The sequence below is a fragment of the Orcinus orca genome, chromosome 8, assembly GCF_937001465.1.
Source record: "Orcinus orca chromosome 8, mOrcOrc1.1, whole genome shotgun sequence".
Lineage (NCBI taxonomy): Eukaryota > Metazoa > Chordata > Mammalia > Artiodactyla > Delphinidae > Orcinus > Orcinus orca.
Window position 1 is genome coordinate 8,513,613 of NC_064566.1, and position 26,979 is coordinate 8,540,591.

Below are 26,979 nucleotides of genomic sequence, written 5' to 3' on the forward strand. Positions count from 1 at the left end.
AGAGGATTCGGCTCTCACTCTCCCACTCTGGGTGTGCCACTGCCTGGCTCTTAGGGCTTGACAAATGTTAGTTGTTGTTAAAGCAGCTGCCTGGACCTCCCTGGGACCGAGAGGCTGTGTGTCTCCCATATGGGCCCACGTTTCTCCAAGCCCTTTAGTCCAGCCCTGAGTCCTCCTGGTCAGGGCCAGCGCTGACCATTTCCCTCCCCTCCATGTTCTAAATTTACTTAGAATTCGTGGGCCAGGAGCTTTGCCTTCCCTTCTCCACCCACCCTGCCCTTAAACCTGTGGCTTGTTGAGCAGCGGCTGCTGGGGACGTGAAGCTCCAAAGGGCATCTGAGGCTCCAGATATGCAGAAATCGATGGGCCTGCTCTGGTCTCTGACTCTAGACTCGCTTATTGACTTCTTTATGACCCTCTAGGTTTGCCTGATGATCTGACAGATCTCTGTGGGGCTAGTTAAGGTGCAAAAGGGAGGGGGCGGGGCCAGAGGCTGGGAGGGGCTTGAGGAGGAAGCAGTGTGTCCCTCTTGCCCACAGACCTCTGCTGAGAATGTTGTATGTGCCTGGCTGGTTGCTCAGTCCAGCTGGAGAGCTGGGCAGGGAAACTGATCATTCCTTCCCAGGGGCTCAGCCCAACAATTATAGTCATCGGATAAACGGGGCTGCGGCTGATAAACACTCTCTGCCCTGGAGTCTGGGGGAGGCACTGAGGAGGTGGAGCCGTGAGGGATGAGTAGGAATTTGCCAGTGAACAGTCAGGGGCATTGCAGGACTAGAGCACAGTGATGTGGAGGCAAAGCTCGCCATGGGGATGCTGAGCAGATGTCAGTAGCTTCGTGTGAATTACTGGGTGTGGTGAAAAGAACTGGGCCTTTGGATTCAGGAAGACCTTCAGGATTCAGTGTAATCCTGGCATTGCTTCTCAGGGAGTTCTCTTGGGCCAGTTACTTCCTACATCTGAGCTGTTTTCTGGTCAGTGAAATTGGCTGCTGTAAGGATTCCCGGTAACCTGTGAAAACCCCGAGGAGTGCATGGTGACAGCGGTGGTGGTTCCCACATGAGTTCAGGGGGAGTCCTGGTTCCCGTGGGGTGAGGTTCCACATGTAGAACAGGTCTGAGGCTTGGAGGTCAAGAGCCTGGGAGGGCGAATGAGTTTTGCCTCCTTTTTCCAGGATACACATGACCTTTGGGTTGCTGTGGCTGGACCTGGTACCCACTGGAGTTGCCACTGTCCCTCTCCCGGAGGCTGGCAAGGGAAGAGGTGATGTGTCAGCCTAACCCCTCCTCTACCTTCTCACTGGGCCCGAGGCTGGGGAGTCTGCCCCCCACCTCGAGTTCCCCGGACCCACCCAGCCTGGGGCACAGGGTCTCAACCCTCTAATAAGCGTTAAGGGGGTTTGCAGCTTTTCACCCCCATTATCTCACTTATTCCTCACACAGACTGCTGGACGGATCTTAATGGCACTGTTTTACCAGAGAACCTCAGAGAGGTTAAATGATTCTTGAAGGTCACACAGCAATAGAGCAGAGGGGCTTCACTTGCAGGTGGCCTGGGCCCTGCTTCTGACAACGCAGCCTCAGATAGACAGGATTGATGGTGGGCTCCTCAGGGGTTTCTTTTCTTTTTAAAGCCTTGGCATCAAAACTCCCAACTCTGTGCTGGAAAAGTCCCTTTTCAGCACCCTCCCTGGACTTCCGGTTTTTGAATTACATGCTTGTAGATGTTTTCCCCAGAGTATCAGAAATGAAGTGGGTGAGTTGGGGGATTTCTACATTCACCAGAGCGTGTGATTTGGGAACAAGGAGAACTTGCTCTCAGGCTGGGTTTCACATCCTCCATAGTGTCTCCAGCTACTCCTGGAGCTGCCTCTGACCTTCCCAAATCCAAAATAATAAAAGCACCCCCAAGAACAGTGGCAGCAAAAACTGCTGTTTACCTATGTGCCAGGTAGTATTTGCTGAGTGTTTTATAGGTGCTAATTTATTTGATCCGCAGGACAACCTCATGAATCAGGTGCTGTAATTATCCTCGTCTTAGAGCTGAGGAAACTGAGGCTGGGAGAAGTTGGGTAACGTGCCCAAGGCTATCCAGCTAGTAAGTAGCAGAGCCAGAATTTGAACCCAGGCTGTCTGGCTTCAGAGCCCACGGCTGTAATCAGTATGCAGTTTCTGAAAACCAAATGCATCCTAATTTAAATGCAGAGCAGTAATGCTCATTAGCCTACTTTCTGTATTTTTTGTATGCCTGAAATATTTCATTAAAATAAAAAAATTGCAAACTTCTGATGAGGAGGCTGAATGGAGCTGAGTGTAGGCCGATTGGAATGCTTCCTTAGCGGCCTTGAATGAAAGAAAAACATTCTAGGGACTTCCCTCGTGGTCCAGTGGGTAGGACTCCACGCTCCCAGTGCAGGGGTTGGGGTTTGATCCCTGGTCAGGGAACTAGATCCCACATGCATGCCACAACTAAGAGTCCACATGCTGAAACTAAGGAGTCTGCATTGCCACAACGAAGATCCCATGTGCCGCAACTAAGTCCCGGCACAGCCAAAATAAATACATAAATAAATAGTTAAAAAAATAAATAAGTAAAATTAACTAAAAATATAGGTACCCCATTCAAAGTAAAATTAACAAAAAATAAAGAAAAACATTCTCTTTGTTTTGTTTCAACCCTTGGGTTGAAAATTCTTCTGGAAGTGCCCTTACTTTTCCATCTGGTCCTGTCCAGTGCCCACAGCTGAGGGTCTCACACTGGATCAGAGTTGCAGGAGTGAATGTGGATTAACATGCAGGGGCAGATGGTGAAATCTGCCAGAAGGCTGGCGGATTTTCCTTGTGGTGGGGATCAGGCTGTGATTCAAGTTCCTGCTTTGCTACTTTCGGGCTGACCTAAGTGACCTCATTCCCTTAGTGTCAGTTTCCCCACCTGCAAAGTGAGGTATGACTGCCCTTCTCTGCCTAACCCGTCTCTCCTGTGGTTCTCTGGGCTGCACAGTAGAATCACCTGGAAGCTTACAAAACTGCCAGGCCTGGGTTCCGCCCCAGGGATCCTGCTTCTGACCCAACCGCAAGATCACCCCGAGGCGCCCGCACCGCTGTGCTTTTGCTCCTGTCTGCCCCGTCTCCATATTTCCCCTTTCCGGCCGCTTCCTCCCCACTGCCTCCTCTGACTGCAGGAGAGTGTGAGGGTTAAGAGTGAAGGATTTCAAAGCACCGAGCTGATCTCCCTGTGCTATGCGGCTGCTTCCCACTAGCTAGCTATTTTACATTTGGTAGTGTATGTATGTCCATGCCACTCTCTCACTTCGTCCCAGCTTACCCTTCCCCCTCCCTGTGTCCTAAAGTCCATTCTCTATGTCTGGGTCTTTATTCCTGTCCTGCCCTTAGGTTCTTCAGAAACATTTTTTTTTTTTTTAGATTCCATATATATGGGAAAAAAAAAGAGTGAAGGATTTGGGGGAATTCCCTGGTGGTCCAGTGGTTAAGACTCCGCGCTTCCACTGCAGGGGGCATGGGTTGGATCCCAGGTGGGGGAACTTACATCCCACATGCCACGAGGTGTGGCCAAACAAAACAAAAACCAAAAGTGCAGGGTTTGGGTTTGAATTCTGTGTCTACCATGTACATGCTCCCTGTCATCTTTCAAGACTGCGGCAAAATCTCAGCTGCTCCCTTTCTAGGAGGAGGTCCTCTCCTAGTCTCTCTTATACCCATTTCAGCCGGCTTTTGCCTCCAGCTCCCAATAGGAGCTGTTCTCCTAAAGATCGACAGTGACCCTCACCCCAGACCCCTCTTCTGACCTCCAGACTCATGCATGCAGCTGCCTCCCTGCCTCTCCAGGTGGCTACCTGGTGGCTATTTCAACCCAGCGTGCCCTCCGTGTCTGCAGCCTGCCCATTCAGCCTCCCCGAAACCTTGAAGTCACGTTTCACGCCTCTTTTCTTCACACCTTACCTCATCGCAACAGCAAATCCTGTTGGCTCTGCCTTCAAAGAAATCCAGAATGCATTACTTCTCATCCCCTGCTCCCTCCATCTCGTCTGAGCCATCAACTTCTCTCTCCATCCTCCATCCTCCCCTCTTCCACTCCCCACTCCACTCCAGCCACGCTGGCCTCCGGGCTGTTCCTCTAACATACTACTACCCGGGGCCTTTGCTCAGGCTGTCGCCTCGGCCTGGGTCTTCTCAACATCTGCAGGGCCCACTCTCTGCCTTCCCTGACCCCCTTTTACTATTGCAGTCCCCTCCCCCTTCCCATCCCACTCCAGCCCCTTAACCCTGCCCTACCTTTTCTTTCTTTCTTTTTGTTTTTATTTGGTATCTCTTCTACTATTCTGGATGATTTACTCATTTACTAAGGCTTTAAAGAAATTTAAAAAAAATTCTGTCTCTCTCCTTGATGCTGAACAAAATACCTGATACCTGACTCCGTGAAGTCAGGTATCTCGGCCTTTGTTCACAGGCGTGGCCCAGGTGCCCGGCTCTGTGAACATCTGTAGAATGAATGAGCAAATGAAGGAGTTCCTTGACCCTCTCAGGCAGAGGTGGGTATCCCCAATGTGAAGGGATTCTCAAGGAGTGTCGTTGACCAGTTACACCGTTTCCCTGGGGCGGGGGAGGGCGTTTGTTAAGGGCAGGGTGATTCTGCACGCATGCCAGCAACCTCCCCTCCTGTAATTTGTGCGGAGTAGGTGGACGTATTTGTGATACAGCCACTTCAGTAGCCTAACAGTAGATGTAGGTGGTGGGGTATACAGATGTTTAACTGAAAAATGCTTTCAATTTTGAACATTTGGAAATTCAAACTAATGTTTGAAAAATTTTCATAACAGTGTTGTGAAGCAGGTTATAAACTTTCCTGCTCGTTGCAGAAAAGCTGGAAAATGCAGAAAAATAGAAGGGAGCAACATAATCACAATAACCACGCTTAGCCCCGGCCCCCGGTGGGAATCTCGGGTAGGATGCTGGTATGCATCCTTCTAGTTTTTTGTTGTGTGTATTTATTTTGTTACATAATAGTAATTGTACGGCTCACCCCAGATTGAACACACTGATGTCTGTCAAGCCTTACGTTGTTTTCTGATTCTGAAACAAATATATATGTATTTACACATTTGGAAAACTAGAACAGAATTAAAAAGAAAATTAATACCCCAAGTTTCACCACCTAGTAATAAACACTGTTTATGTTTTGGTGTATTTCCACAGTTTTCAAAAAACATGCGTTGGTTATCTTTTTTGAACAAAGTTTAAAAAAAATACCATTTCGAGTAAAGCTTTTTAAATTTTTACTTTAAAAAAATTGAGTTATCGTTGATTGTAAAGCTTTTTTACTTATCATTATATTATAGACATTTCTTGTCCTTAGGTATTCTTTTAAAATATAACTTTTAAAACATAACTGTATATTAGTATATAATTATGGCAATATTTAATCTCTTTATGTAGGATATTTAGGTATCTGATTTTTTGCCATTAGATGTGACTTTGTGACATCTTTTATAGGCATTTCAGATTATTTCCTTAAGATCTGGTCTATAAATAGAAATTGGGTCAAAGGATATGAATATTTTTAAGGTTAGTGATACAGATTGCCAAATTGACCTTCAGAAAAGTTGTATTTATTTATACTCCTAACAGCAGTGACTGAGGGTGCCTGCTTACCTGCATCATTTCCTATATTTAGTATTAGTATTTTAATCTTCCCCAAAACCAGTTTTTAATTTAATTGGATTACTAGTGAGATAGAATGTGTTTTCTTGTATTAGTGGTAATATGTATTTCTCCTTTTAAAATTATTTATTATACCCTTTCTCCACTTTATTCTATTTTGGTGTTTACTTTTTTTTTTTTGGTGGTACGCGGGCCTCTCACTGCTGCGGCCTCTCCCGTTGCGGAGCACAGGCTCCGGACGCACAGGCTCAGCGGCCATGGCTCACGGGCCCAGCCGCTCCGCGGCATGTGGGATCTTCCCGGACCGGGGCACGAACCCGTGTCCCCTGCATCATCAGGTGGACTCTCAACCACTGCGCCACCAGGGAAGCCCGGTGTTTACATTTTTTATTGATTCATAAAAACTCTTTATGTATTAAAGCTGTCATTTTCTTCCAGTTGGTCGTGGTAGTTTGTGGTGTGTTTTCAATGCACAGAATGTTCTGGTCTGGCTCTTTTGGTTATAAGTAACCAGCAGCCCACTTAAGCTAACTCAAGTGAAAAAAGTTTATTCTAAGGACACATGTGGAGTGGTAAGGGGATTCTCTTGAAAATCTAAGTATAGGAGCTGTGTTAAGGCTGGGCCTCCCAGGGGCTGGGAGGCAGTCCAGGATCACGGTGATTCCAGGCACTCAGCAGCTGGAGTTGGTGCATCTCTCCTCTGGTGCTCCGCCACTGGTGTGACTCAGCTAGCCGTTCCTGATATGCCTGCTTCCTTCTCTCCCACTGTCAGCAGGGGTCTTCTACTTGGTCAGAGTGGGTGTGAGAACTCCAGCCCTTGGTTTGGCCTGTGGTTCACTGGGGTCTCCCTTGCCTCCTCTTTGTCATGACTTTTCAATTTTAGCCCCTCTGCCAAAAGCTATTTTCTTTTTCATTACTTGGTTCAGATTTTTGAGAGAGAGAGAAAATTTGGTTGGCCCAGGTCCACTTATGGAGGATCATTGGTTGGTGACCTGCTTGGGAACCGTGCCTTTTTCTAGTCCAGCTGATGGAGGCTAGGATGAAGTGGTCACATGGTATAAAACATGGCTGCCTGGGCAGTCGGGATTGTGGGTGGTCATTTTCTCTTAAAAGGGAGTATGAGGGCTTCCCTGGTGGCGCAGTGGTTGAGAGTCCGCCTGCCGATGCAGGGGACACGGGTTCGTGCCCCGGTCCGGGAAGATTCCACATGCCACGGAGCGGCTGGGCCCGTGAGCCATGGCTGCTGGGCCTGTGTGTCCAGAGCCTGTGCTCCACAACGGGAGAGGCCACAGCAGTGAGAGACCCGAGTATCACCAAAAAAAAAAAAAAAAAGGGAGTATGAATGTAACAGGCAATGATAGAAACTTTTAATAAGAACTGTAACATTTTTCAATTGTAAAAACTCTCAATCTTTTACTTTATGCCTTGTTCTTTGGACTTTATCTTTAGAATTTCTTCCTCTATTCTAAGATCTGAAACATATCCATCTGTATAATTTTAAATTTTATTTTATGCTTTTATGTGTTACATTTAAGTGTTAATGATTTTTAAGCACCATTAACATGGTAATATTTACAGGCTCCAGATGGGAGATGGTTTCAAGAGGTTTTGCTGACAGATAACATCCACCTTTTTCAATTAAAAAACTGCACGTTCATCAATAAGAAGGATGTTTTCCCATCTAAAACTCTTTTAATAAAAGTTTTTATTATAAAAATAAAAGTTTTTATTATAAAAAATGTTTTTATTATAAAAATTATAATGTTATATTATAAAAATAATAAAAGTTTTTATTATAAGAAAATAATATAGCAAAATATAAAAGTCTCTGAATCCCAACCCCCACTGGATATAATACACAACAGTTTGGTGTATTTTCCTCAGCTCATACATAGTGTGTAATACATTTTGCATGTGAATGTATAACAATGTTTTTTAAACAAAAATGGGATAATGTTTTCCAACTTACTTGTTTTGATTATTTCTATGTCTGCTTACGTAAATCCAACTTGTTCTCTCTATTGGCTGTTTGTACATATAAATATAACATAATTAATTTAGTTGGTCCTTATTCATGGTTGTTTAGGTGGTTTTTCCAGTGTGAATTGCAGAGGCCAGATATTGTTCTCCATTTGCTTGCTTAGGAAAATGGCTGTGACACAGCTCTTTGTAAACTGTGCTTTTGTGGAGAGAATAAAGACTTTTTGTTCTGAAATCCTGTGGGCGCAGAGTCTCAGCTTTGCCACTGTCATTGGCTGTGTTGTGTGGGAGAGCCATGGTTACTGTGCTCTGGAGAGTTTCTGGCTTCCTGCTGGCTCTCCTTGTTCCTGGGGGAAGAACCACCTGACAACAGGGTACAGCTAGGTTTCTGGGACTGGGGATGAAGCTGAGTGAGAGAGGGATCACTGTTGATCCACACTGAAGGGCCAGAGAGTGAATATTTTACTATCTCTGGTCTCTGTTGCAACTACTCTACTGCTGTAGAGAGAAAGCAGCCTCGGCCACAAGGTAAATGATGGGGGTGGCTTTGTGCCAATAAAACTTTATAGATACTGAAGTTTGAATTTCATGTGTCACAAAATATTCTTCTTCTTTTGACTTTTCCCCCAACCACTGAAAAATGTAAAGATCATTCTTTGCCTGCATACAAAAATAAGCAGAGGCACAAATTTGGCCCAAGGACTTTGTTCTCATATTTCTAATTTTATAACATGCTTTCTTGAGTTCTTAATTTTGATTCAGCTCAGTTGGCTGTGTGTATCATTAAGCAGTTGTTTCTCCAATTAGAGTTTAGTGAAAGGGTGTGAATTATTTATGTCCCTGTTCATGGCACCCTGTCCTCACTGGTCCCTGCAAGACCCCTTGTCTTCTTTTTTTTTTTTTTATTAAGTTCCCTTTTATCATCCTTCCTCTCCCTCTCCATCTTCCCAATGGCTAGGTAGCATCCTAATATATTTAATATGTATTCTTTAGATTCTTCTGTTGTCGTTTTAAAAATTGTTTTTTTGGGTATGTTTCTGGTAAGACATGTATTATTGGTTTGTGTGTGGGTATCTTTAATACGTATAAGTGGTATTTTGCGGAGCTCAATCTCATTTTTTCACTCAGCACTGTATCTGAAAGATTATCCACATGGTCATGTGAACATCGAGTCCTTGCTTCTAACTAGTGCACAGGGCTCCGTGGGGGAGTCCAGCACCTTTCACTTCGTTTTTAAAAAGAAGTTTCCTTGAGTGATGTCATGTTTTAAGCTAGTGCGTATTTGGAAATATGTGCCTTTTGCCATTACAAGGGACAGGCAATATGACTGAGTATTAAAAAAAAAAATCACAGCTTTTTTGCTTTCAAATTGTGGATATCCATTTTTTTTAAGTTAAAATTTTTTATTTATTTAAACAATTAGTGTTTTTAAAAGTTACGGTCTAATTTACCCTTTTAGCGTTCAGTTCGATGAGTTCTGATAAACATGGACAACTGAGTAACCATTCACCACCATCAAATAGAGAACAGTACAGAAAATTTAATTGCTCTGAAATTTCCTCATTCCCCTTTCTTGTCATCCCCTCTCCTGACTCCTAGCCCCTGACAATCACTGATTACTTTTCTGTCCTATGGTGATGCCTATTCTGGAATGACGTGTAATGGAATCACACAGTACTTAGATTATTGGTATGGCTTCTTTCACTTAGCATCAGTATTTAGTGTTATAAAGTCTGAGTTTCTTTGTAGATATTTTTGTCGCTGTGTGTGTGTGTGTGTGTGTGTGTGTGTATGTGTGTATATATTTATTTATTTATTTATTTTTGCAAGCATGTTTCTCTGTATATCAATAGCTTTCATTGATATCTGTCTGGAACACAGTGAGCCCCTGAGCTCCTTGGGTCTGTGTACCTACTGGCTGCTTATTACTTGACGTCATATTCCTGATGTCCCAACTGTCTCCTTTTCTAATCAGTATCCTCCCTGAGGGCTGGGTCTCAGCCTTGCTTTTGTGTCCTGGCTTATTCATGGAAATGTCCAGTTAAATCGCCCTTTGGGGGTCCTTGAAGACCCCATAACTCTCACCAAACAATTAATGTATACTTTTTCTTTTATTCTGGAAAACAAATGGGTTTCATCAATTGTGACCATTGTCCAGTGTTCTGAAAGCTTCCCAGTAAGGTCTGGGCGCCTTCTTCTGGGAAGATAAATTATAATCACTGCAATAAGACAATATGATTTATCTGTAAAATTCCTGTGAAAAGATTTTTTTCCTACCACGTGGGATGTTTGTTTGCAGTTTTATTGTTTCTATAAGTAGAAATGAACTGTCATTGACCCTACTTCCTAGCCATTATAGAGTTGTAATTGGCTCTTCCACTGCCCATCATTTTTATCCCAGGGGAGGCCATACAAGGGGGAGTCCATGCTCCCCCCTCATCTTTGATGGAATCTCTCAGTCAGGCCCACAGAGTTTGGTGGTGGAACGTGGACAAACTCCTATGGGTCTGTCCCCTAAGAGCAAGCAGGTGAGCGGGAAAGGACAGAGGGCTGGAACGACCACCGATGGGCTCTGTCTCCAGGTGTTCTAAAGAGATTTAAGGTTGGTTTGGACCACGGAAGCTCATCAGCCCTGATCCTGGCCCAGGTCGGAGTGTCCCCACCCGCAGTACTTAGCCCAGTGTCTGGCATTGGGACCTCAATAGGTTGAATGAAAGTGTTCTTGAACCTCCCCAGGTTTTCTCAGGCTCTGGGCTGCTGTGCTCCCCTAACAGGGTGGGGCTCTGAGGAGCATTTCAGCATCCTTCCCACCTTCCCCTGCACACACGCACACACCCTCACTCCCACGCACTCTCACTGTGATATAATGAGAAATGGATATTTAGTCTTGGCCCCGGGTTCCTGCCACAGAGCTCCTAAAATCCAAGTAATTTCCTGAGCAGTAGAGGTGAGAGGAATGTCTTTCGTCATTCATAATGAGCCCCTTTCAACCGACCAGGTGATCAGAGGGCTGGAGGTTGCATTAATCACCAATGGCCAATGATTTAATCCATCGTGCCTACATAACGAAGCCTCCATAAAACCCCTAACCCAGGCTGTTGGTGAAAGCACGGGGGTGCTGGAGAGCGCTGGTCCCCAGAGGGGTAATGGAAGCTCCGTGCCCCTCCCACCACAGCTTGCCCTCTGCATCTCTGGCTCTTCCTGTGTTGTATATTTTCTAGTAACTGGAAATCTAGCAAGTCAGCTGTTTTCTTGAGTTCTATGAACTGTTCCAGCAAAGTCCTGAACCCAAGGAGGGGGCTGTGGGAGCCCCCAGTTTACAGCCGGTTGTTCTCAGCACAGCTAACCACATGCAGCTTGCAGTTGGCGTCTAAAGTGTGTGTGGGGCCTCAGTCTTCTGGGACTAAGCCTGTGGGTCTGTGCTAACTCCGGGCCGTTAGTGTCAGAACTGAGGTAAACTGTGGGTGCCCAGTCAGTGCATCGAGGATTGAATCGCTTAGTGTGGAAAACCCACACATCCAGTGTCAGAAGTACCGGTGTGAGCACAGTGCAGAGGAGAGTTTTCCTTTGCTTGTCATACACACACACACACACACACCCCCCAACACGCACACACACTGACACACACACATACACCCTCTTATCCTTGGGATGAGCAGCCAGGGGGACATTACTGCCAGAGGTTGACACCAGTTCTCTGCCAGGCCCCGGGCCAGGTCGCGGAGTGTCTGTGTGACACCCCCCAATTTGACCCCCCTGGAAGAGTCTCCAGATGCACAGCTCTAATCAAATAACCTGTGGTGTTGCCTGACGGTCAGTGTGGTGGTCAAGTCACTGGGCCTGGGAATCAGGCGGCCTAGTGTTGAGTCCTGGCCACGTCACTCGGGCTGTGTGGCTTTGAGAACATTCCTCTGCATCTCTGAGCCTTGATTTCCTCATTCATAACATGGGGTTCACAGCAGTGCCCACCTCATAGGAGGGTTGTGTGAATTTATTGAGCTACGCCTGTAAAACACTTAGCAGAGCGCTTGGCTCTGAGTAAGAGTTCAATAAATAATACTCCTAGAAAGAGGAACAATAAGGCAGAAACCCCGGCTAGTGAAGAAACCCTTTAGGCGGTGCACTCAGCAGGTTGTAATGACAGGTGGGCAGGCCCGTAGTCCCTGCAGGTCTGGGACACAGGCTTGTGAAGTCAGACTGGCATTGGATTGGCCAGGCAGGGCTCAGGAGGACGCCCTGGAGAGCTGTTAGCTGGAGGCCGCGGAGCTGCACCCTCCTAGCTGAGCCCTGCCCCTGGTTCCAAGCTCTCGTGTCACCTGAAACAGCACTCTTCTTGGTTTTGCAGCCAGAGCCCCAGCCCGGAGACCTGATCGAGATTTTCCGCCCTTTCTACAGACACTGGGCCATCTACGTTGGTAATGGATATGTGATCCACCTGGCCCCACCAAGTAAGGGTGCCCAGCGCTCCACTGTGCTGGGGCTGGGAGCAGAGGGAGGTGGGGGAGCTGTGGTTCACAGGGGACCCCAACATTCTTCTTTCGCCCCCAACTGACGGTTGGTTCCTGGGTGCTACAGGAAGACAGCTCGGTGTGGGGCAGTGGTTTTCAGACTCTGCACCTTGGAGCACCAGGGCCATGCAGAGAGACTGGGGTGGGCTTCCAAGGGGGCAGTTCTGCTTTTCATGTATTTTGTGTATTATGACTTCGTATAAAACACATTCGATCCTGAAGTGCAAATCTCCTGGGAAGAGCACAGGTGTTTGGGCAGCATACTTGTCTGTGAGTCCATTTTTACTCTCCGGCCTTGGTTTCCTCATTTGTAAACTGACGTTAAGAATCCTTAATGTGCAGGATTATTGGGAGAATTCCCCACCCGTTTTCTCAAACTTTTTACTTAAACTGAGGTATAACCGAAATACAGTAAAGGGCGCAATATTGTCAGGTGTATAGTCAGTGAATTAAAAAAAATGTATCCATCCATGTGACAATGACCGGATCAAGATCTAGAACATTTCCACTCCCCGAAGAGACTCCCTCATGCCTCTTCAGTATGCTCTCTCCCTCCCTAGAGGCAACCACTCTTCTAGGTTCTCCTGCTGTAGGTTAGCTGTGCTTGTAGAACTTCAGAGCAGAGGAATCACACAGCTTGTGCTCTTTTGTGTCCGGCTCTTTCCCTGGGCCTGTGAGGTCATCTGTGTTGTTCTTACTTTTCCATTGCTGCGTGTCCTCGGTTATATGGACATCGCCCAGTCTGTTATGTATTCGTCCGCTGATGGGCATCGGATGCTTCCATTAGTGGGCTGCTCTGTGTGCAGCTGCTGTGGACATTCTTGGATGTGTCTTTTGCTGACCAAGAATGGTAGCAAAATGAATGACCTCACCCTGTATTTATAGAGAAATCTAGAAGTAACCAGGGTAGATGTCACCATCCCCACCCCCGATCAACCAAACCACCAACATCTAGAACCACATAATCTGTCTTTTCTTCTGTTACAGTGCAAATGTGCCCCTGCCCTTATTTTATTTTATTTTATTTTTTACATCATTATTGGAGTATAATTGCTTTACAATGGTGTGTTAGTTTCTGCTTTATAACAAAGTGAATCAGTTACACATATACATATGTTCCCATATCTCTTCCCTCTTGCGTCTCCCTCCCTCCCACCCTCCCTATCCCACCCCTCTAGGTGGTCACAAAATACCGAGCTGATCTCCCTGTGCTATGCGGCTGCTTCCCACTAGCCATCTACCTTACATTTGGTAGTGTATATATGTCCATGCCTCTCTCTCGCTTTGTCACAGCTTACCCTTCCCCCTCCCCATATCCTCAAGTCCATTCTCTAGTAGGTCTGTGTCTTTTTTTTTTTTTAACATTTTTATTGGGGTATAATTGCTTTACAATGGTGTGTTCGTTTCTGCTTTATAACAAAGTGAATCAGTTATACATATACATATGTTCCCATATCTCTTCCCTCTTGCGGGTCTGTGTCTTTATTCCTGTCTTACCCCTACGTTCTTCATGAAATTTTTTTTTCTTAAATTCCATATATATGTGTTAGCATATGGTATTTGTCTTTCTCTTTCTGACTTACTTCATTCGGTATGACAGACTCTAGGTCTATCCACCTCACTACAAATAGCTCAATTTCGTTTCTATTTATGACTGAGTAATATTCCATTAGTATATATGTGCCCCTGCCCTTATTTTAAAAGCCAGCCTTTAGGTGTGGGCCCTGGACCCCCTTCTCTTACTTTCACAAGCACTGTACCCTCAAATTAATAATAATTCTATATTATTCCTATTGCCCTAGAAACCACTGGAATATCTCCCACTGATAAAACAAACAAACACCCCTTCGACCTCACGTCCTCTCTAGCTAACTTCCCATGGAGCAGCTCTCTTGTCTGCCACGGCCCCTGCTGGTTCCTTACTTCCCATCCTCTCTTCTGTTCCCTCCACCAGGGAGTATTTACTCCCCTCCTGGAGCAGCTCTTATCAAGGCTACATCAATACAATCAATATCCTGGTCACGGCTTACTTGGCTTCTCTGCAGCATTTAACACGAGTGGCCTCTCTCTGCTCTTCACCTGGCGCTGCCTTCCTTTCCCACTGGGCCCTTCCTTCTTCTTTTTTTTTTTTTTTTTGCAGTACGCGGGCCTCTCACTGTTGTGGCCTCTCCCGTTGCGGAGCACAGGCTCCGGACGCGCAGGCTCAGTGGCCATGGCTCACGGGCCCAGCCGCTCCGCGGCATGTGGGATCTTCCCGGACCGGGGCACGAACCTGCATCCCCTGCATCGGCAGGCGGACTCTCGACCACTGCGCCACCAGGGAAGCCCGGGGCCCTTCCTTCTTGGCCTCTTGTGTCTAGGGGGCTCCTCCTCTCCCATACCCCTAATCCTTGCTTCTCCCTCATCCGGTCCACTGGCTTCTAACACCTTCTATTTGTCGATGTCTCCCTTAACTTGATTTTAACCCTGCTTAGCTTCAGGTGTGTGTAACCTCTTGACGACTTGGCATCTTCAGTTGGGCATCTAATTGGCGTGTTGAACTTGACACACCCCAAATGGAGGGCTCCAGCGGACAATACCATCCGGTTGCTTAGACCAAAAGTCTAGGCATCATCCTTGATCCTTTTCACCCCACATCTAATCCATCAGGAAATCCTGTTGGCTTTATCTCCAAAACAGACCCCCGATCTGATCACTTCTCAGCATGTCCACTGCTGTGCCCTGGGGTAAGCTACCATCCTCTCTCACCTGTTGCTACTGCAGCTTCTGGTTGGTCTCTCTGCCTCTTGTCCACTTACGGTCAGTCCTTCCTTCACTGGGCAGCCAGTGTGATCATTCCAAAGTATACATCTGATTATGTCACTCGCCTTCTTTTAATTTCGACTGGCTTTTCCATCACACATAGAATAAGTTTCAGATCTGTGCTGTGGCTTGTGAGCCTGGCGTGGTCTGGCCTCTGCCTGCCTCTCTGACCTTCTTGAAGCTTCCTCTTCTCTCCTCCTGGGTCTCTAGACTTCAGCCACATTGGCCTCCTTGAAGCCTCAAGCACGCCACGTGCCTTTCTTCCCGAGGTCCTTGCCTTTGCTCTTCCTTCTGCTTGTGATGCTCTTTCCTAGCTCTCAGCACAGCTGCCTCCTCTTCATCGTTCAAGTCTCAATTCAAATGCCTGTTTCTGGGCGTGGCCCCCCCGCACCCCGAGTGAGAGCAGCCTCCCCTGGTCATCCTCTCCTATGTGACTTCGCTTAATCTTCTCCATAGCATTTTCAGTACCTGAAAGTGTGTTATTTTTTCTGTTTGTTCCTTGTCAGTGTCCTTTCACTAGAGTGTAAACTCGTTGAGGGCAGGTGCGCTGTCTAGTTCGTGTCTGTGTTCAGCACCTTGAACCAGCACCAGTATTGCTTGACTGCGCTGAGTGGGTGTAACTGCTGGACAGGAAGCAGGGGATGGCACGACAAGGGATCTGGGTGGGTAGGTGTGACACCCTTCATTGGGTGAGTGGTGCTCCTCAAAGGGAAATATGCTTCTATCTGCATCTTCTCACTCGAGCTTCACAGGAACCCCGTGGAATAGGTGAGGCAAGGAGGACTGACCTCCTGCTACTGAGAAAACGGTGGAAATTAGCGTTGGAAGGAAGCTTAGAGAACAACCCAGTACTGATGAGGCACTCACCCTGTGCCAGGCACTGGTGGAGGCACCTTACCTAGTCAGTTTCTTTAATCCTTGCAGCTCCCCGTCCAGTACTGTAGGCACAGGTAGAACTTACTGACCCTATTCTACAAGGAATTGGGGACTTAGAGAAATTAAGCCACTTGTCCAAGGTCACATAGCAGGAAAGTCGTGGAGGTGGGACTCAAACCCTGGCTGTCTGACTCTCTATTCCCTGCCCTTACACGTGCTGCTATACTGTCAAGTCTGAGGTTTCCCAAAATTTAGTCACTGATTGCTTGCCATATCCTTGTGCCCTCTCTCCAATTATTTAATTGGTATTTTCTTTAATAGACTAACTTTAAAAAGTAAAATAATTCTTTTAAAAGAAACTTTAAATTCCTATACGGATGTGTGTTTGTGAATCCATCTTAGCTGGTATTTGTGGATTCCCAGTGTTGGCTCAGCAAAGTTAAGTGACATGTCAAGACCATTCAGTGATGGAGCCAGAATCAGATCCCAGAGCTTCTGACCGTCAGCCTGTGCACTCACTCACCAGGGTGACACCCAGGGTGTGAAGTGTAAGGAAGCCCTCACTCTTAGGTGTTGACTCTGAACTTGCGTCCCTGAGAGTTGGTACCTCCTGAAATTCTGTGCTCCAGGCACCTTGCTTGCCTCGCCCCAGTCCCAGCCCTGCCACCCACGCCTAGGGGCTGAAGGTGGGTGGGTCTCAGGAGCTCCCCTGATCCAATCACCACACCGAGCCTTTCCATAAATCTGGGGCTCAAACACAGCACCATCTTTTATTTACTTCACTGAATCCTCAAGCACCTTGTGCCTTGTTAGTAGCAAGTCTGAATTCTTCTGATTTTCTAAAATCTCAGGATTATACTCAGGGCAGAGGGGTTTAGTCCTCTTTGGAAAGCCTAGCAGAACAGGACCTGGACTCTGATCAGACCCTCTTGCCATGGCTTGTTGCTGTCACATGGTGTTACAGTGGAAGATGGGTCCTGCCCAGTGTAAGAGGATGCTTCCCCTGCTGAGAAGAGCCTTGGGGGTTCCCGATCGCGGCAGGGCCACAGAGGCTCCTTGAGGGACAGTGAGCCTCCTCTGTGATGTTCCCTGGGGTCCACCTCTGTCGTGCAAGCACACCTCTTCAGCCGTCATACCAAAAGCTTGCCCCTCCCCACACGGTGTAGGCTGGCTGCCTCAGGAGGTATGCCCAATCTCTGTGCTGGCATCAGCTTTCCCTCCCAACTATCCTGGTCCTTCTGCTGAGCCCAAATCCCTTGCTTCAAGGCAGTTTCATTTCTGGAAATTTGTTGCCTCTTCCAGCCCCTCCCCATGGACCTCCCTGGTGTCACACCTCTGGGAGCAGCTGTGGGGTTTTGGTCCCTTTGCTCCAAGAAGGATAGGATCCACTTCTGCAAATCCATCTACCTTTTCTGCAGTAATCAGCTTTGTATGTGTCAAGGAAGTGTAGCATTTTTAGGATCACAAAAAGTTCACACTCTATTCCTCCAAGGAGGTGGGTGTGCTCAGGGCCCATATTTGCACAAACAAGAGGGTGTACGAGGCCAGCTTCTCTAGGTTAAAAATAATCACAACAAATCATGGAACTTTACTCCTCCTCATTTCAGATAAGGAAACCAAGGCCTAGAGACCATAAGTGCCTTATTCATAGCCACACAGCTGTGGCCCTTTCACACCTGCTCATCCCCTTGTGGATGTGGTGGATGCCAGGCTTGGGGCTGCTCTGAGCCCCTGGGGGCCGGCTCAGGACCGATCCCGCTGTTTCTCATCCTGAATCCATAGGTGAAATCGCAGGAGCTGGGATGGCCAGTCTCATGTCTGCGCTGACCGACAAGGCCATAGTGAGGAAGGATCGGCTGTGCGACGTGGCCGGGAGAGACCGGTACCAGGTCAACAATAAGCACGATGACAAGTACTCGCCGTTGCCTCCCAACAAGATTGTCCAGCAGGCAGAGGAGCTGGTGGGCCAGGAAGTTCTCTACAAGCTGACCAGCGAGAACTGCGAGCACTTTGTCAACGAGCTGCGCTACGGGATCCCCCGCAGTGACCAGGTGCGTCCTCAGTGTGTCCCCATCCCCGGGAACCAGACCATTTCCTCCGCTGACCTGGGCATCAGTGTGGGCTGGGCTGGGCTGGAGGCAGGGGCACAAACACGACAGAATAGCAGAGGCAGAAGCCTGCCCTCAAGGATGTCACCATTGGGGTGGGGAGGAGGGTGGGGAGATGGGCACCGCGGACCAGTGTGGTCGGGGGACGATGGCCGAGGGTGTGAGCACAGCTGTCACTGTCAGCCCGGTGCCCGGCCCTCCCTGGCTGCCTGGCCCTGAGATGGGCCCTTCCCACAACCTCAGAGGCAGGTTTTACTATCCCGCTTTACAGATGTGGAAACTGAGGCTCACAGCACTTGTTGATGGACATTCATTTCATCAAACAAATCTGTGTTGTCTCTTTTCCTGAGAGTTGTCTCCAACTGTGCTGATAAGTAGCAGAGGTGGGAGCTGAAGCCCAGGTCTGCCACGACTTATAAAAAGCCCTGTGCTTAGCCCTGCCTTAAGCCAAGGGGCAGTCCCAGAGGCTCCAGGTGATGCAGGTGTGTTTTATTTACTTAGTTGATTTTGGCCATGGCCACTCTCTTCTTTGAATTGCTTTTTCACCTGGGTAACTAACTTCCTTCCCATTTTCTCTCACTTTCTCCTCTCCTTTTCTGGCCCTTCCCTGCAGCCCCCTCATTTGTGTGTGTGTGTGTGTGTGTGTGTGAGAACATTGTTTGGAAAAGTTCTTGGATGCCTGTTGATGCAAAAGAGTACGATTTTCTTTTCTTTCAGTAAAGGATGAGTTTAAGATCCATCAGGTTGTTGATTTTGAGTACTTTTTAATTTTTTGAGATCTGGTGTCTTCTTCCTTGGTCATTGTGGTTGTCAAGGGCATGGCCTGGCAGACAGATCGATTCATGTTCTCTAAACCCTGGTGAAGTACAAGTGATAATACTGATCTAGGAGGGTTACTGTGTGAATTAAATAAGAGCATCCTTATGCTAGCAGAGTGGCAACTCAGAAAGTACACTTAATACATTGTAATAGTTGAAGTAGTCATAATGGTCCTCATCTTCATTCTTTTTCTTGGTTCACCCACTGTCTTGTCCACTGGCCTGTCTGGGCCACAGTGACTTGCTGGGGAGGCATCCACCAACACCGCCTACAAGGATCACGCTCAGCCTTCCTCATACCGCTGATAATCAGCTGTGTTTACTTATTACACTGACCTGCATGTTGGTTAGTTCATCCTATGCTCTGTGATGATACAGTAGATATCTTCCAATGGGTATTCTCTTATTTGTTTTCTTCAATCACTCATGTTATTATTATTCAATAAATATGTATGTAAGTATATAAAAATGTATATAAGTACATGTATATGTGATACATATATTTACATATACATATATTACATATATATATATATATGAATGTGAAAGATGATTAATACAAAAATTGACTAGTAGCAAGTACACACCTAGCTAGGGAAGGACAGGGCAATACTGCCAGTGTTTGGTGAAGAGTCCCAGAATCTCTGGGTCACAGTCTAGTTTCAATTTCCCTGACAGTTTATAAGAGGCTCCTTCTGGGAAAGTCAGTGGGCGGGTCCATGAGAGGAACCTCATGACTCAGATTACAAATGTGAGGCAACCAGAAGGAATCTGGGGGATGATGGCACTCAGCATATCTATCTAGGGGGGATAATGGCCTTCAAAACATTTGTTTTGAGTCACATTTGATGCACACTGTCATCCTGGTATCTCTCTTTACTAGCATCCTTTAGAGATGCCCTTCAGTTCTCTCCTGTATTAATGCTTTTATCCTCTGCAACTCACATCTTTCTCTTTCTTGGATTACTCTTTTGTTTTGGTGGAATACCACCTCTAATAGATTCTGAGAAAGGATGCATTTTAAAAAGACTGTTTATGCCTGAAAACGTCTTCATTTTATCCTCGTATTTGATTGATAGTTTGGCTGGGTATGGAATTCTAGGCTGAAAAGAATTTTTTAAAAAATGTGAAGGTATTGCTCCATTGTCATCTAGTTTATGCTATTGTTTACGAGAAGTCTGAATCGGTTCTGATTTTCGATCCTTTGTATGTGACCAATTTTATCTTTCTGGAAGCTTATAGAATCTTCTCTTTATCTTCAGTGTTCTGAGATTTCACTATGATAAACCTTGTGTGGATCTGTTTTCATGAATTATGCTGGGCACTTTATGACATTTTTCAATGTGGAAACCCTATTCCTTCAATTCTGGGAAATTTTCCATTTTCTCTTCTCTCATTCGGGAACACTGATTATTCGGAGGTTGTACCCCTAGACTGCTCCTCTGATTTTCTTTTCTTCTCTCCCCTGTTTTCCAATTATTTATCTTTTTCAATGAGAAAACTAACACTTATTGGTAGATCTGGGTACAGTAGAAGTTTTTTAAAAAGTAGCAGTGATGATATCAGCATAAAAAAGAGAAACATATGCTAAACAAATCTGATTTCATGGGTGATCCTGCATAACAATTGAGGTGTTGATTACACCTGGCTTCTGCTTCAGGTAGATGTCCACCCTCCTGTGCAGCAATAAACTCCAAACAGAGATTACTATACAAATTTGGGAAGTTTAAGATACCAAATCCAGGGTGCTATTTTAAGAAGATTTGGTAGCTTTATAAAATATCTCCAAATCATCTCATTTTTAGTTATCCTTTAGTGATTATTAATAGACTAAAGAAGAGAGTCACAATTTAATATACGTAGAACACTTCTTCACAAAATTGTTACATAATTTAGTAAAATACATACGTCAGTACGCACAAATAATATTTTGAGCATTTAAATACAATTCCAAATCTTGAGATACTGAAAGAACCAAGAAATATTTTTTATCATTTGCTCTTTCTACAAGCACCTTCTTGAAAAATGAAACAATACAAATTGGACACATTCCATTCCCTTCCTGAGGCATTAGCCCAGTGCGCTAGCCAGCCGCCCGAAAGAGGCAAAACCGTGACAACACAGCAATGATAAAGCAGCATCAACAATCCTACCGGACCCCCTCACAGAACATGAAACCAGAACATACTACAAAACAAAAAGAGGGGCCGTTTATACTGTTTCCAAAGACTTCCTCTTTCATTTCTTGGCCTAGATGAGGGTTTCGCAGCCTCAGCACTATTGACATTTGGGGTCATTAACAATGAAGATAAGTCTTCATTGTTAGGACTTGCCCTGTGTATTGCAGGACATTTAGTAGCATCCATGGCCTCTACCAACTAGATGCCAGTAGCACCCTCCACCCCCAGGTGTAAGAACCCAAATGTCTGTAGATATTGCCAAACTTCCCCCAGAGGGCAAGCCTGTACCCGCCTTGGGAAGTACTGGCCGAGGTGAGTAATGATCATAAAACACGGTGTGACCAAATGAAAATGTGGCTTCTGCACTTCTCCCATCTCACTAGAGAGGGTGGATTTAGTGGGTGCTGGACAACGCCCAGCAGTACTTTTGTTTGTAAGAGCCATCAAAGCAGCAGCTGTCTTTTTCACTTAACTCATGACGATAATTTTCTGTGTGAAAAGGATCTTATTAGTCATCATGTTTATTTGTGTTCAGCTCTTTGAAGCAGACTAGATTTTCCTTCAACGGACTATATGTGACTCATCTAAGTTTCCATTTAGAAAGGGAAACAATGGGTTTAAACCAAAATGTTGTTTGTGCTTTCCATGCCTAAGAGTATTCTAATCAAGATGGTCCTATTTTCCACCTACCTATTTAAAAATACTCAGGCTTCCAAAAATGTATTCTTAGTAAGCTTTTGTACTGAATAGTACTCTAGCAAAAAGCAACTAGGAGCTACACTCATGCTGAAGTCTACTCTGTGTCAGATAAAATTTTAAGATAAATAGAAATTGAAGATGTGGCCAATGGTATTGTGTAATTACATAAACCTGGATAAATTACAGGGTATTATTTAAAAACTACTGTAAATATTAAAGCCAACTCTCTGTACACATATTTTATAACCATTGTTATTTTATAATCTCTCATAGTCTGAATTCAATTGCTTTCTGAATAATATTACTCTTCTTATGTCCACTTAGAACATTGCTGAAAGTGAAGAAAAGCACATTAGAATTGCCTTTTTCCCAGAAACAATTCCGGGGCTTAACTCATAGTAGACGTGTAGCATAAGCAGCTAATTGTCTGCAGTCTGATAGGATTACTGTTTGTCCACTTTCAAGAAAAGATAATGAGGGGCAACTTTTCTCTTTCATAATATTCTGATTGAAGACCTCTGGTGCACACCGTGTAGCCCATTTTCATGATCAGAACTGTTGTAATTTCAGCACAGTGGCTGGGCTGGACCCAGCAGCCTTACAACAAGAAAATCATCAATGGCATCTGCAGGTAGCTCTGTCTCTCCTGGGAAGATCATTCTTTCCGTAAAATCTGCACTCTCAGGGCTAACTAAATACTATTTTCTTGTATTTAATTACACAGTTTGACTCTGTACAAAGCATGAGCACAAACAATGAGGCTATTGTTGTTTTCCTTGACAAAGTACCTTTTGTATGAACCGGCTCCATCAGCATTTCTCCTCACACTGTGAGGTTCTGTAAAGAACTGGGGGCTTATGGTTCCTACTCCATTATCTGCAAACCATTTCTCCCACCTTGACACATAGCTTAGCAAGGAAAACACTGGATACAAGTGGTTTTATGCAGGCTCCCTAGCAAGAACCCAGCAGGACCACGGTTGCCACAAAGCCAAGCCTAATTACCTTTAATTTAACAGGAAGGTCTAAAGACTGAGCGGCAGTCAAACCTTAGGTCAGTAGCTTCATGCAAACTTTTGTTGACATGTGTTCTGGGTACCTTGTGATGTTAGTTACACTGGTGTATTTCCTGGCATTTCACACAGCTATGCTGGACATGTGTATGGCTCAGATAAGCCTGGGCAGTGGCAACGTGTATTCTTTTTAAGCATTGAAGTTTTTCAAAGTCTTCTCTATGGTGGGCATGTGGGAATTTTTCGGCCACAACATACACAACCTATGCAAGCTCTGTGCTTAGGGTACCAAGGGCAGAGTTGGCGGAGTCATGTAAGGATGTGGGTTTGGGGTACCAAGTCCACGTTTTCATCCTTTTTATTACTGGGAGTCTAGTACACTGTCTCATTGGACTTCTTGGCGTAAAATCATTCTAATCTTTTCCTTTGCGGTTCTTGGTTCTGCTTAAATGCCTGGCTTGGTTTTAGGGTGAGATTTCTTGATCCATGTTCATGATACCGTTAGTGGGAAAAAGTACAGTTTTCATGATTTCGGGCATTTTGCCTTCACTGCATTTAGTGTTCTCTGGGTCCTGGTGGAATGATGCCTAAAACAAATGCCTTATTTTACTTTTAGTTGGATTTTGGAAAGAGTGAAATTTGATACATGTTCAATTTTTACCCTGAAACTTACTCTTACTTTTGCAACGTTTTTTTTTTTTCTAGTACAAACAATACAAGTCAGATATCTTAATAATGTAAAGTATAACATTACTACTCTTCATAGTTGAGTCATTTAAGAACATGCAAAGAGCACATCTGCGCCTGGCAGCACCGGGTGCTGGGGATACGGCGAAGATGACGGCAAGTGAGGGTTTTGCTCTGCCGGAGGTCATGGTTTATTGAGGATTCAATAGCAATGACTCTTCAACTTCACACTTACTTCGAGAGCTCCCTGTTGGCCAGCCAGGATTTCAACCATCTGGCTTCATCTCCCTGTCCTTTTCACAGCCACCCTCTGGGGATGTGTGCTTTAAGTACTCACAGGGTGAAGTGAGTTTCCCGCTTCAGACCTGTGTATGTCATTGGCCAGCTGGCCCCACCCACCACTCCTTCCCCATCCTGCCCTCTTCTCCCCATTTCCTTGCCAGTGTTAGATGACTCCTGAGTTTGTCAAGAAGACCAAGGGGCATGGGAGGCTCCCTGAGCTGGATGTTCTTGTTGAATGTACAGCGTGTACTCAGATTCCTGGCACAGAATCTGATCCACCCTCCTCTCTCTTCCAGGTCAGAGATGCCATCATGGTAGCTGGCATCGCAGGAGTGGGCCTGGCAGCCATGGGCCTCATTGGAATCATGTTCTCAAGAAACAAGAAACAAAAGCAATGACTTGAAGGGACTCTCTTGTCAGCAGTGAATTTATGCATTAAGGGGGCCTTCTTTGCTAGAGGGTTTGAGGTTTGGTTTGTGGATTTATTCTGTTTTACAATAAGGCTTATTTTTCACAGAATAAAATAAAGCCCAATGAAGGAGGATTTTATTGGGGGAAGTGCAGCAAGAACTGCCTGGCGTGGTCTGTTGAGGGTGCAGCTACGCTCTGTTCCTGATGATGCCATGTTGTTCTCTGCCTCTTTGGTGATTTTCTCTCACTTTCTATTTGTGGGCTGCATTCTTTACGTGCAGGAAACAAAGTCCAACTCCGGTTATCTCAAGTAATGGGGGCTTCTAGTGGTGAGGATACACGTGGGCAGCAAGGGAGACAGACAAACCTGACTGATATTCAAGAACAGGAACCACTGCACACCCAGGACCTTTGGCCTGGAGCTAGACCCAGGCTGGCTTCCAGGACTTAGTAGCTGGAGTCTATGTCCGTGGGGTTCAAACCTCAGCCATAAGGAAAGACTATATGCTCTTGCCAATCTTGTTAAAATCTCCTTTATCTCCCTCTGATCTCCACAGCTTTTCTCAGCCTTATCACTTCCACCCCGCAGCACTCCATCCTCTCCACTTGGGCTGTCACGACACCCCTCCCCCCACCGCCAAGTCTCTGATCCCACACCCGCTCCTGCGGCTTCTCTCCCCACATCTGCTCAGTTTCATCCCTCCCTATGGCCTGCGAGGTGCTCCCAACGCAAGCTCCTGAGAGAGAATCTGATTGGCTCAGCTCACCACACTTAGCCTACAGATTGATTGGCTGCCATTGGGTCAGGTGGCCCCACTAGGCCAATCAGCTCTGCCCAGTGGGGCCAGGTCACGTGGTACAAAGTTGCCTCAGGGTTTTCGGCGTGGGGGTGTGGCTCATCCCGTGCCTGATGTAGGTGCAGCTGAGCCCTCGCGGGAGGGTCTGGGGGCGAAGGACCAACCTTCATGGTTGGTCCCTTGAGGTCTCCTGCTGTTGCTCGCTGGGCTTGGCAGGTGTTCAAAGTGACCATTTTCCTGAAAGGGGCTTTTGTGGGTTCCCCAGAGGTACCCTGCTGGGGCCGACTGTCCTTCCCTCCACAGGGCAAGTCTTCTCCTCTGTCTGCTTGCGAATGTTTCCTTCGTCAGCCCAGGTTGTCTGGGGACCATCAGTCTTTTGGAATCCTGGACAGGACTTACAAATGGCTCCTGGCCAGCTCCCTCCTGCTTGGCCCACATCTGGTCCAGGATAAGCTTGTGCCCATTCATGACCCAGCATTGATGTAAGAGTAGTGTCTCCCAGTGTAGTTTTCTTCCTTTTTGTTTCAGTTCTGTTGATGTCACATGTCGTGCCAGTTCTCAAGCTCCCCAAACCCAAGGGACACGGGCCCAAATTAAAGGGTGGGTTTCTTGAAGCCCCCTCTGTCGCATGGCGTAAGGTGATGCAGAGGCGTGGAGCATAAACCTCCAAACTAATTATCGAGTAAAAAGGAATGAAGTAGAATAAACACAAGAAAGCAAAACTAAAACACCCAGTTCAATTACAAAATAAACATTACATACAGAAAGTGGGGTGTGTAGAAATGACCAGAGAAGATGGAAGAACTAATTCCAAATATATTGGTAATGACCATAAGTATATATGGACTAAATTTGCCAAGTATAAGACAAACATTATGCTGGATTAGACAACTAATCCAGGGAATACTGTCTACAGCAGATCCAATTGAAATATAAGGACACAAAGACTGAAGTTAAAAAGATGGACATTGTGCATGGTAACTCATCTGATGTCTTTAAAACATTGTTATCAAGGAGAAAAATTGGCGGTGTGTATAAACTGTCCTAGACTGAAAAACATGTTGGAGACAAAACAACTAAGTGTGAAAAACAACTATAAATGCAATTTGGGATAATAGGGAAAATTTGAATATGGACTGGGTGTTTAAGAATATTAAGAAATTAGGAATTTTATTAAGTGTGAAAATGGTATGAGATTTATGTAAAACACATGACCTTATTAAAAAATAGATGCAGATATAGCAAATATGACAAAACAATAAGTTTTTAATCTATGTATTGTGTATATGGGTAACCACTGTACTAGTCTTTCTAGTACTTTTTGTATATTAAAATTTTTACCTAGTAAGCATCTGAAAAGTATCTGAAATTTGAAAATTTAAATAAACTGAAACTTTTGAAATTATTTCAAAAGTTTATTATTATTTTGAATTAATTCAAAATAAATTATATAATAATTTTTTTAAATTAAAAGAAGATATGCTAGGCAAATACTAACTAAAAACTGGTTAATTAGTTAATACTAATTAACTAAAAGCTGGTATGTCTATAATCATATCAGACAATATAGGCTTTAAACCAAAAATGATGACTGGACAGAAAAAAGATAAAAAGTGTGGCATAATGAGAAATACATTTGGTCTTTATCCTTGGTTCTTGGCCAGAGCGCCTAAAACCCTTGGAATTTCCTGAGTGATAGGCATGTCTTCTCCTGTTCCTAAGGAGCCCCTTTTGATCAACCTGAGTTTGTCCTAATGAGGAGACTTAGGGTGGGGACACTAAGATAGCCTTAAGATGGGGCTGGTCATCAGAAAGACCAAGTGATTAGAGGGTTGGAACTTTCGGGCTACTGATCTCTAAGAAGGGGAGGTGAGGGGTGGGCAAGCTGAAGATTAAGCTCTATAAAAACTCTTGATCAAGGAGACTTGATGAGCTTCCTGCTGGTGAACATACGGAGGTATCAGGAGAGTGGCTGCCTGAAGAGGGCATGGAAGGTCCTTGCCCACACACCTTGCCCTATGCATCTCTTCCATTTGGTTGTTGCTGAGTTCTGTACATTATAATAAACGGGTAAACATAATTAAAGTGCCTCTTCCTGAGTTCTGTGAGCTGTTCTAGCAAATTATTGAACCTTCGGAAGG

At 45.5% G+C, this 26,979-nt stretch overlaps 1 protein-coding gene across 5 annotated transcripts in view; it reads left to right on the forward strand.

Annotated features, from left to right (window-relative positions):
• LOC101288356 (phospholipase A and acyltransferase 3) overlaps window positions 1-24,200 on the forward strand; it is a 28,325-nt gene extending 4,125 nt beyond the window's left edge. For 4 of the 5 annotated variants that reach the window (XM_012538013.3, XM_012538018.3, XM_012538011.3 and 1 more), the window contains exons 3-5: window positions 12,004-12,106; window positions 17,627-17,895; window positions 23,927-24,200. In XM_012538013.3, coding sequence (XP_012393467.1) covers window positions 12,004-12,106; window positions 17,627-17,895; window positions 23,927-24,028 — 474 coding nt within the window. In that variant the 3' untranslated portion in view covers window positions 24,029-24,200. The remainder of the gene's footprint in view (window positions 1-12,003; window positions 12,107-17,626; window positions 17,896-23,926) is intronic. The other variant, XM_049713535.1, reaches the window with a different exon arrangement.
• The last annotated feature ends 2,779 nt before the right edge of the window (window positions 24,201-26,979 follow it).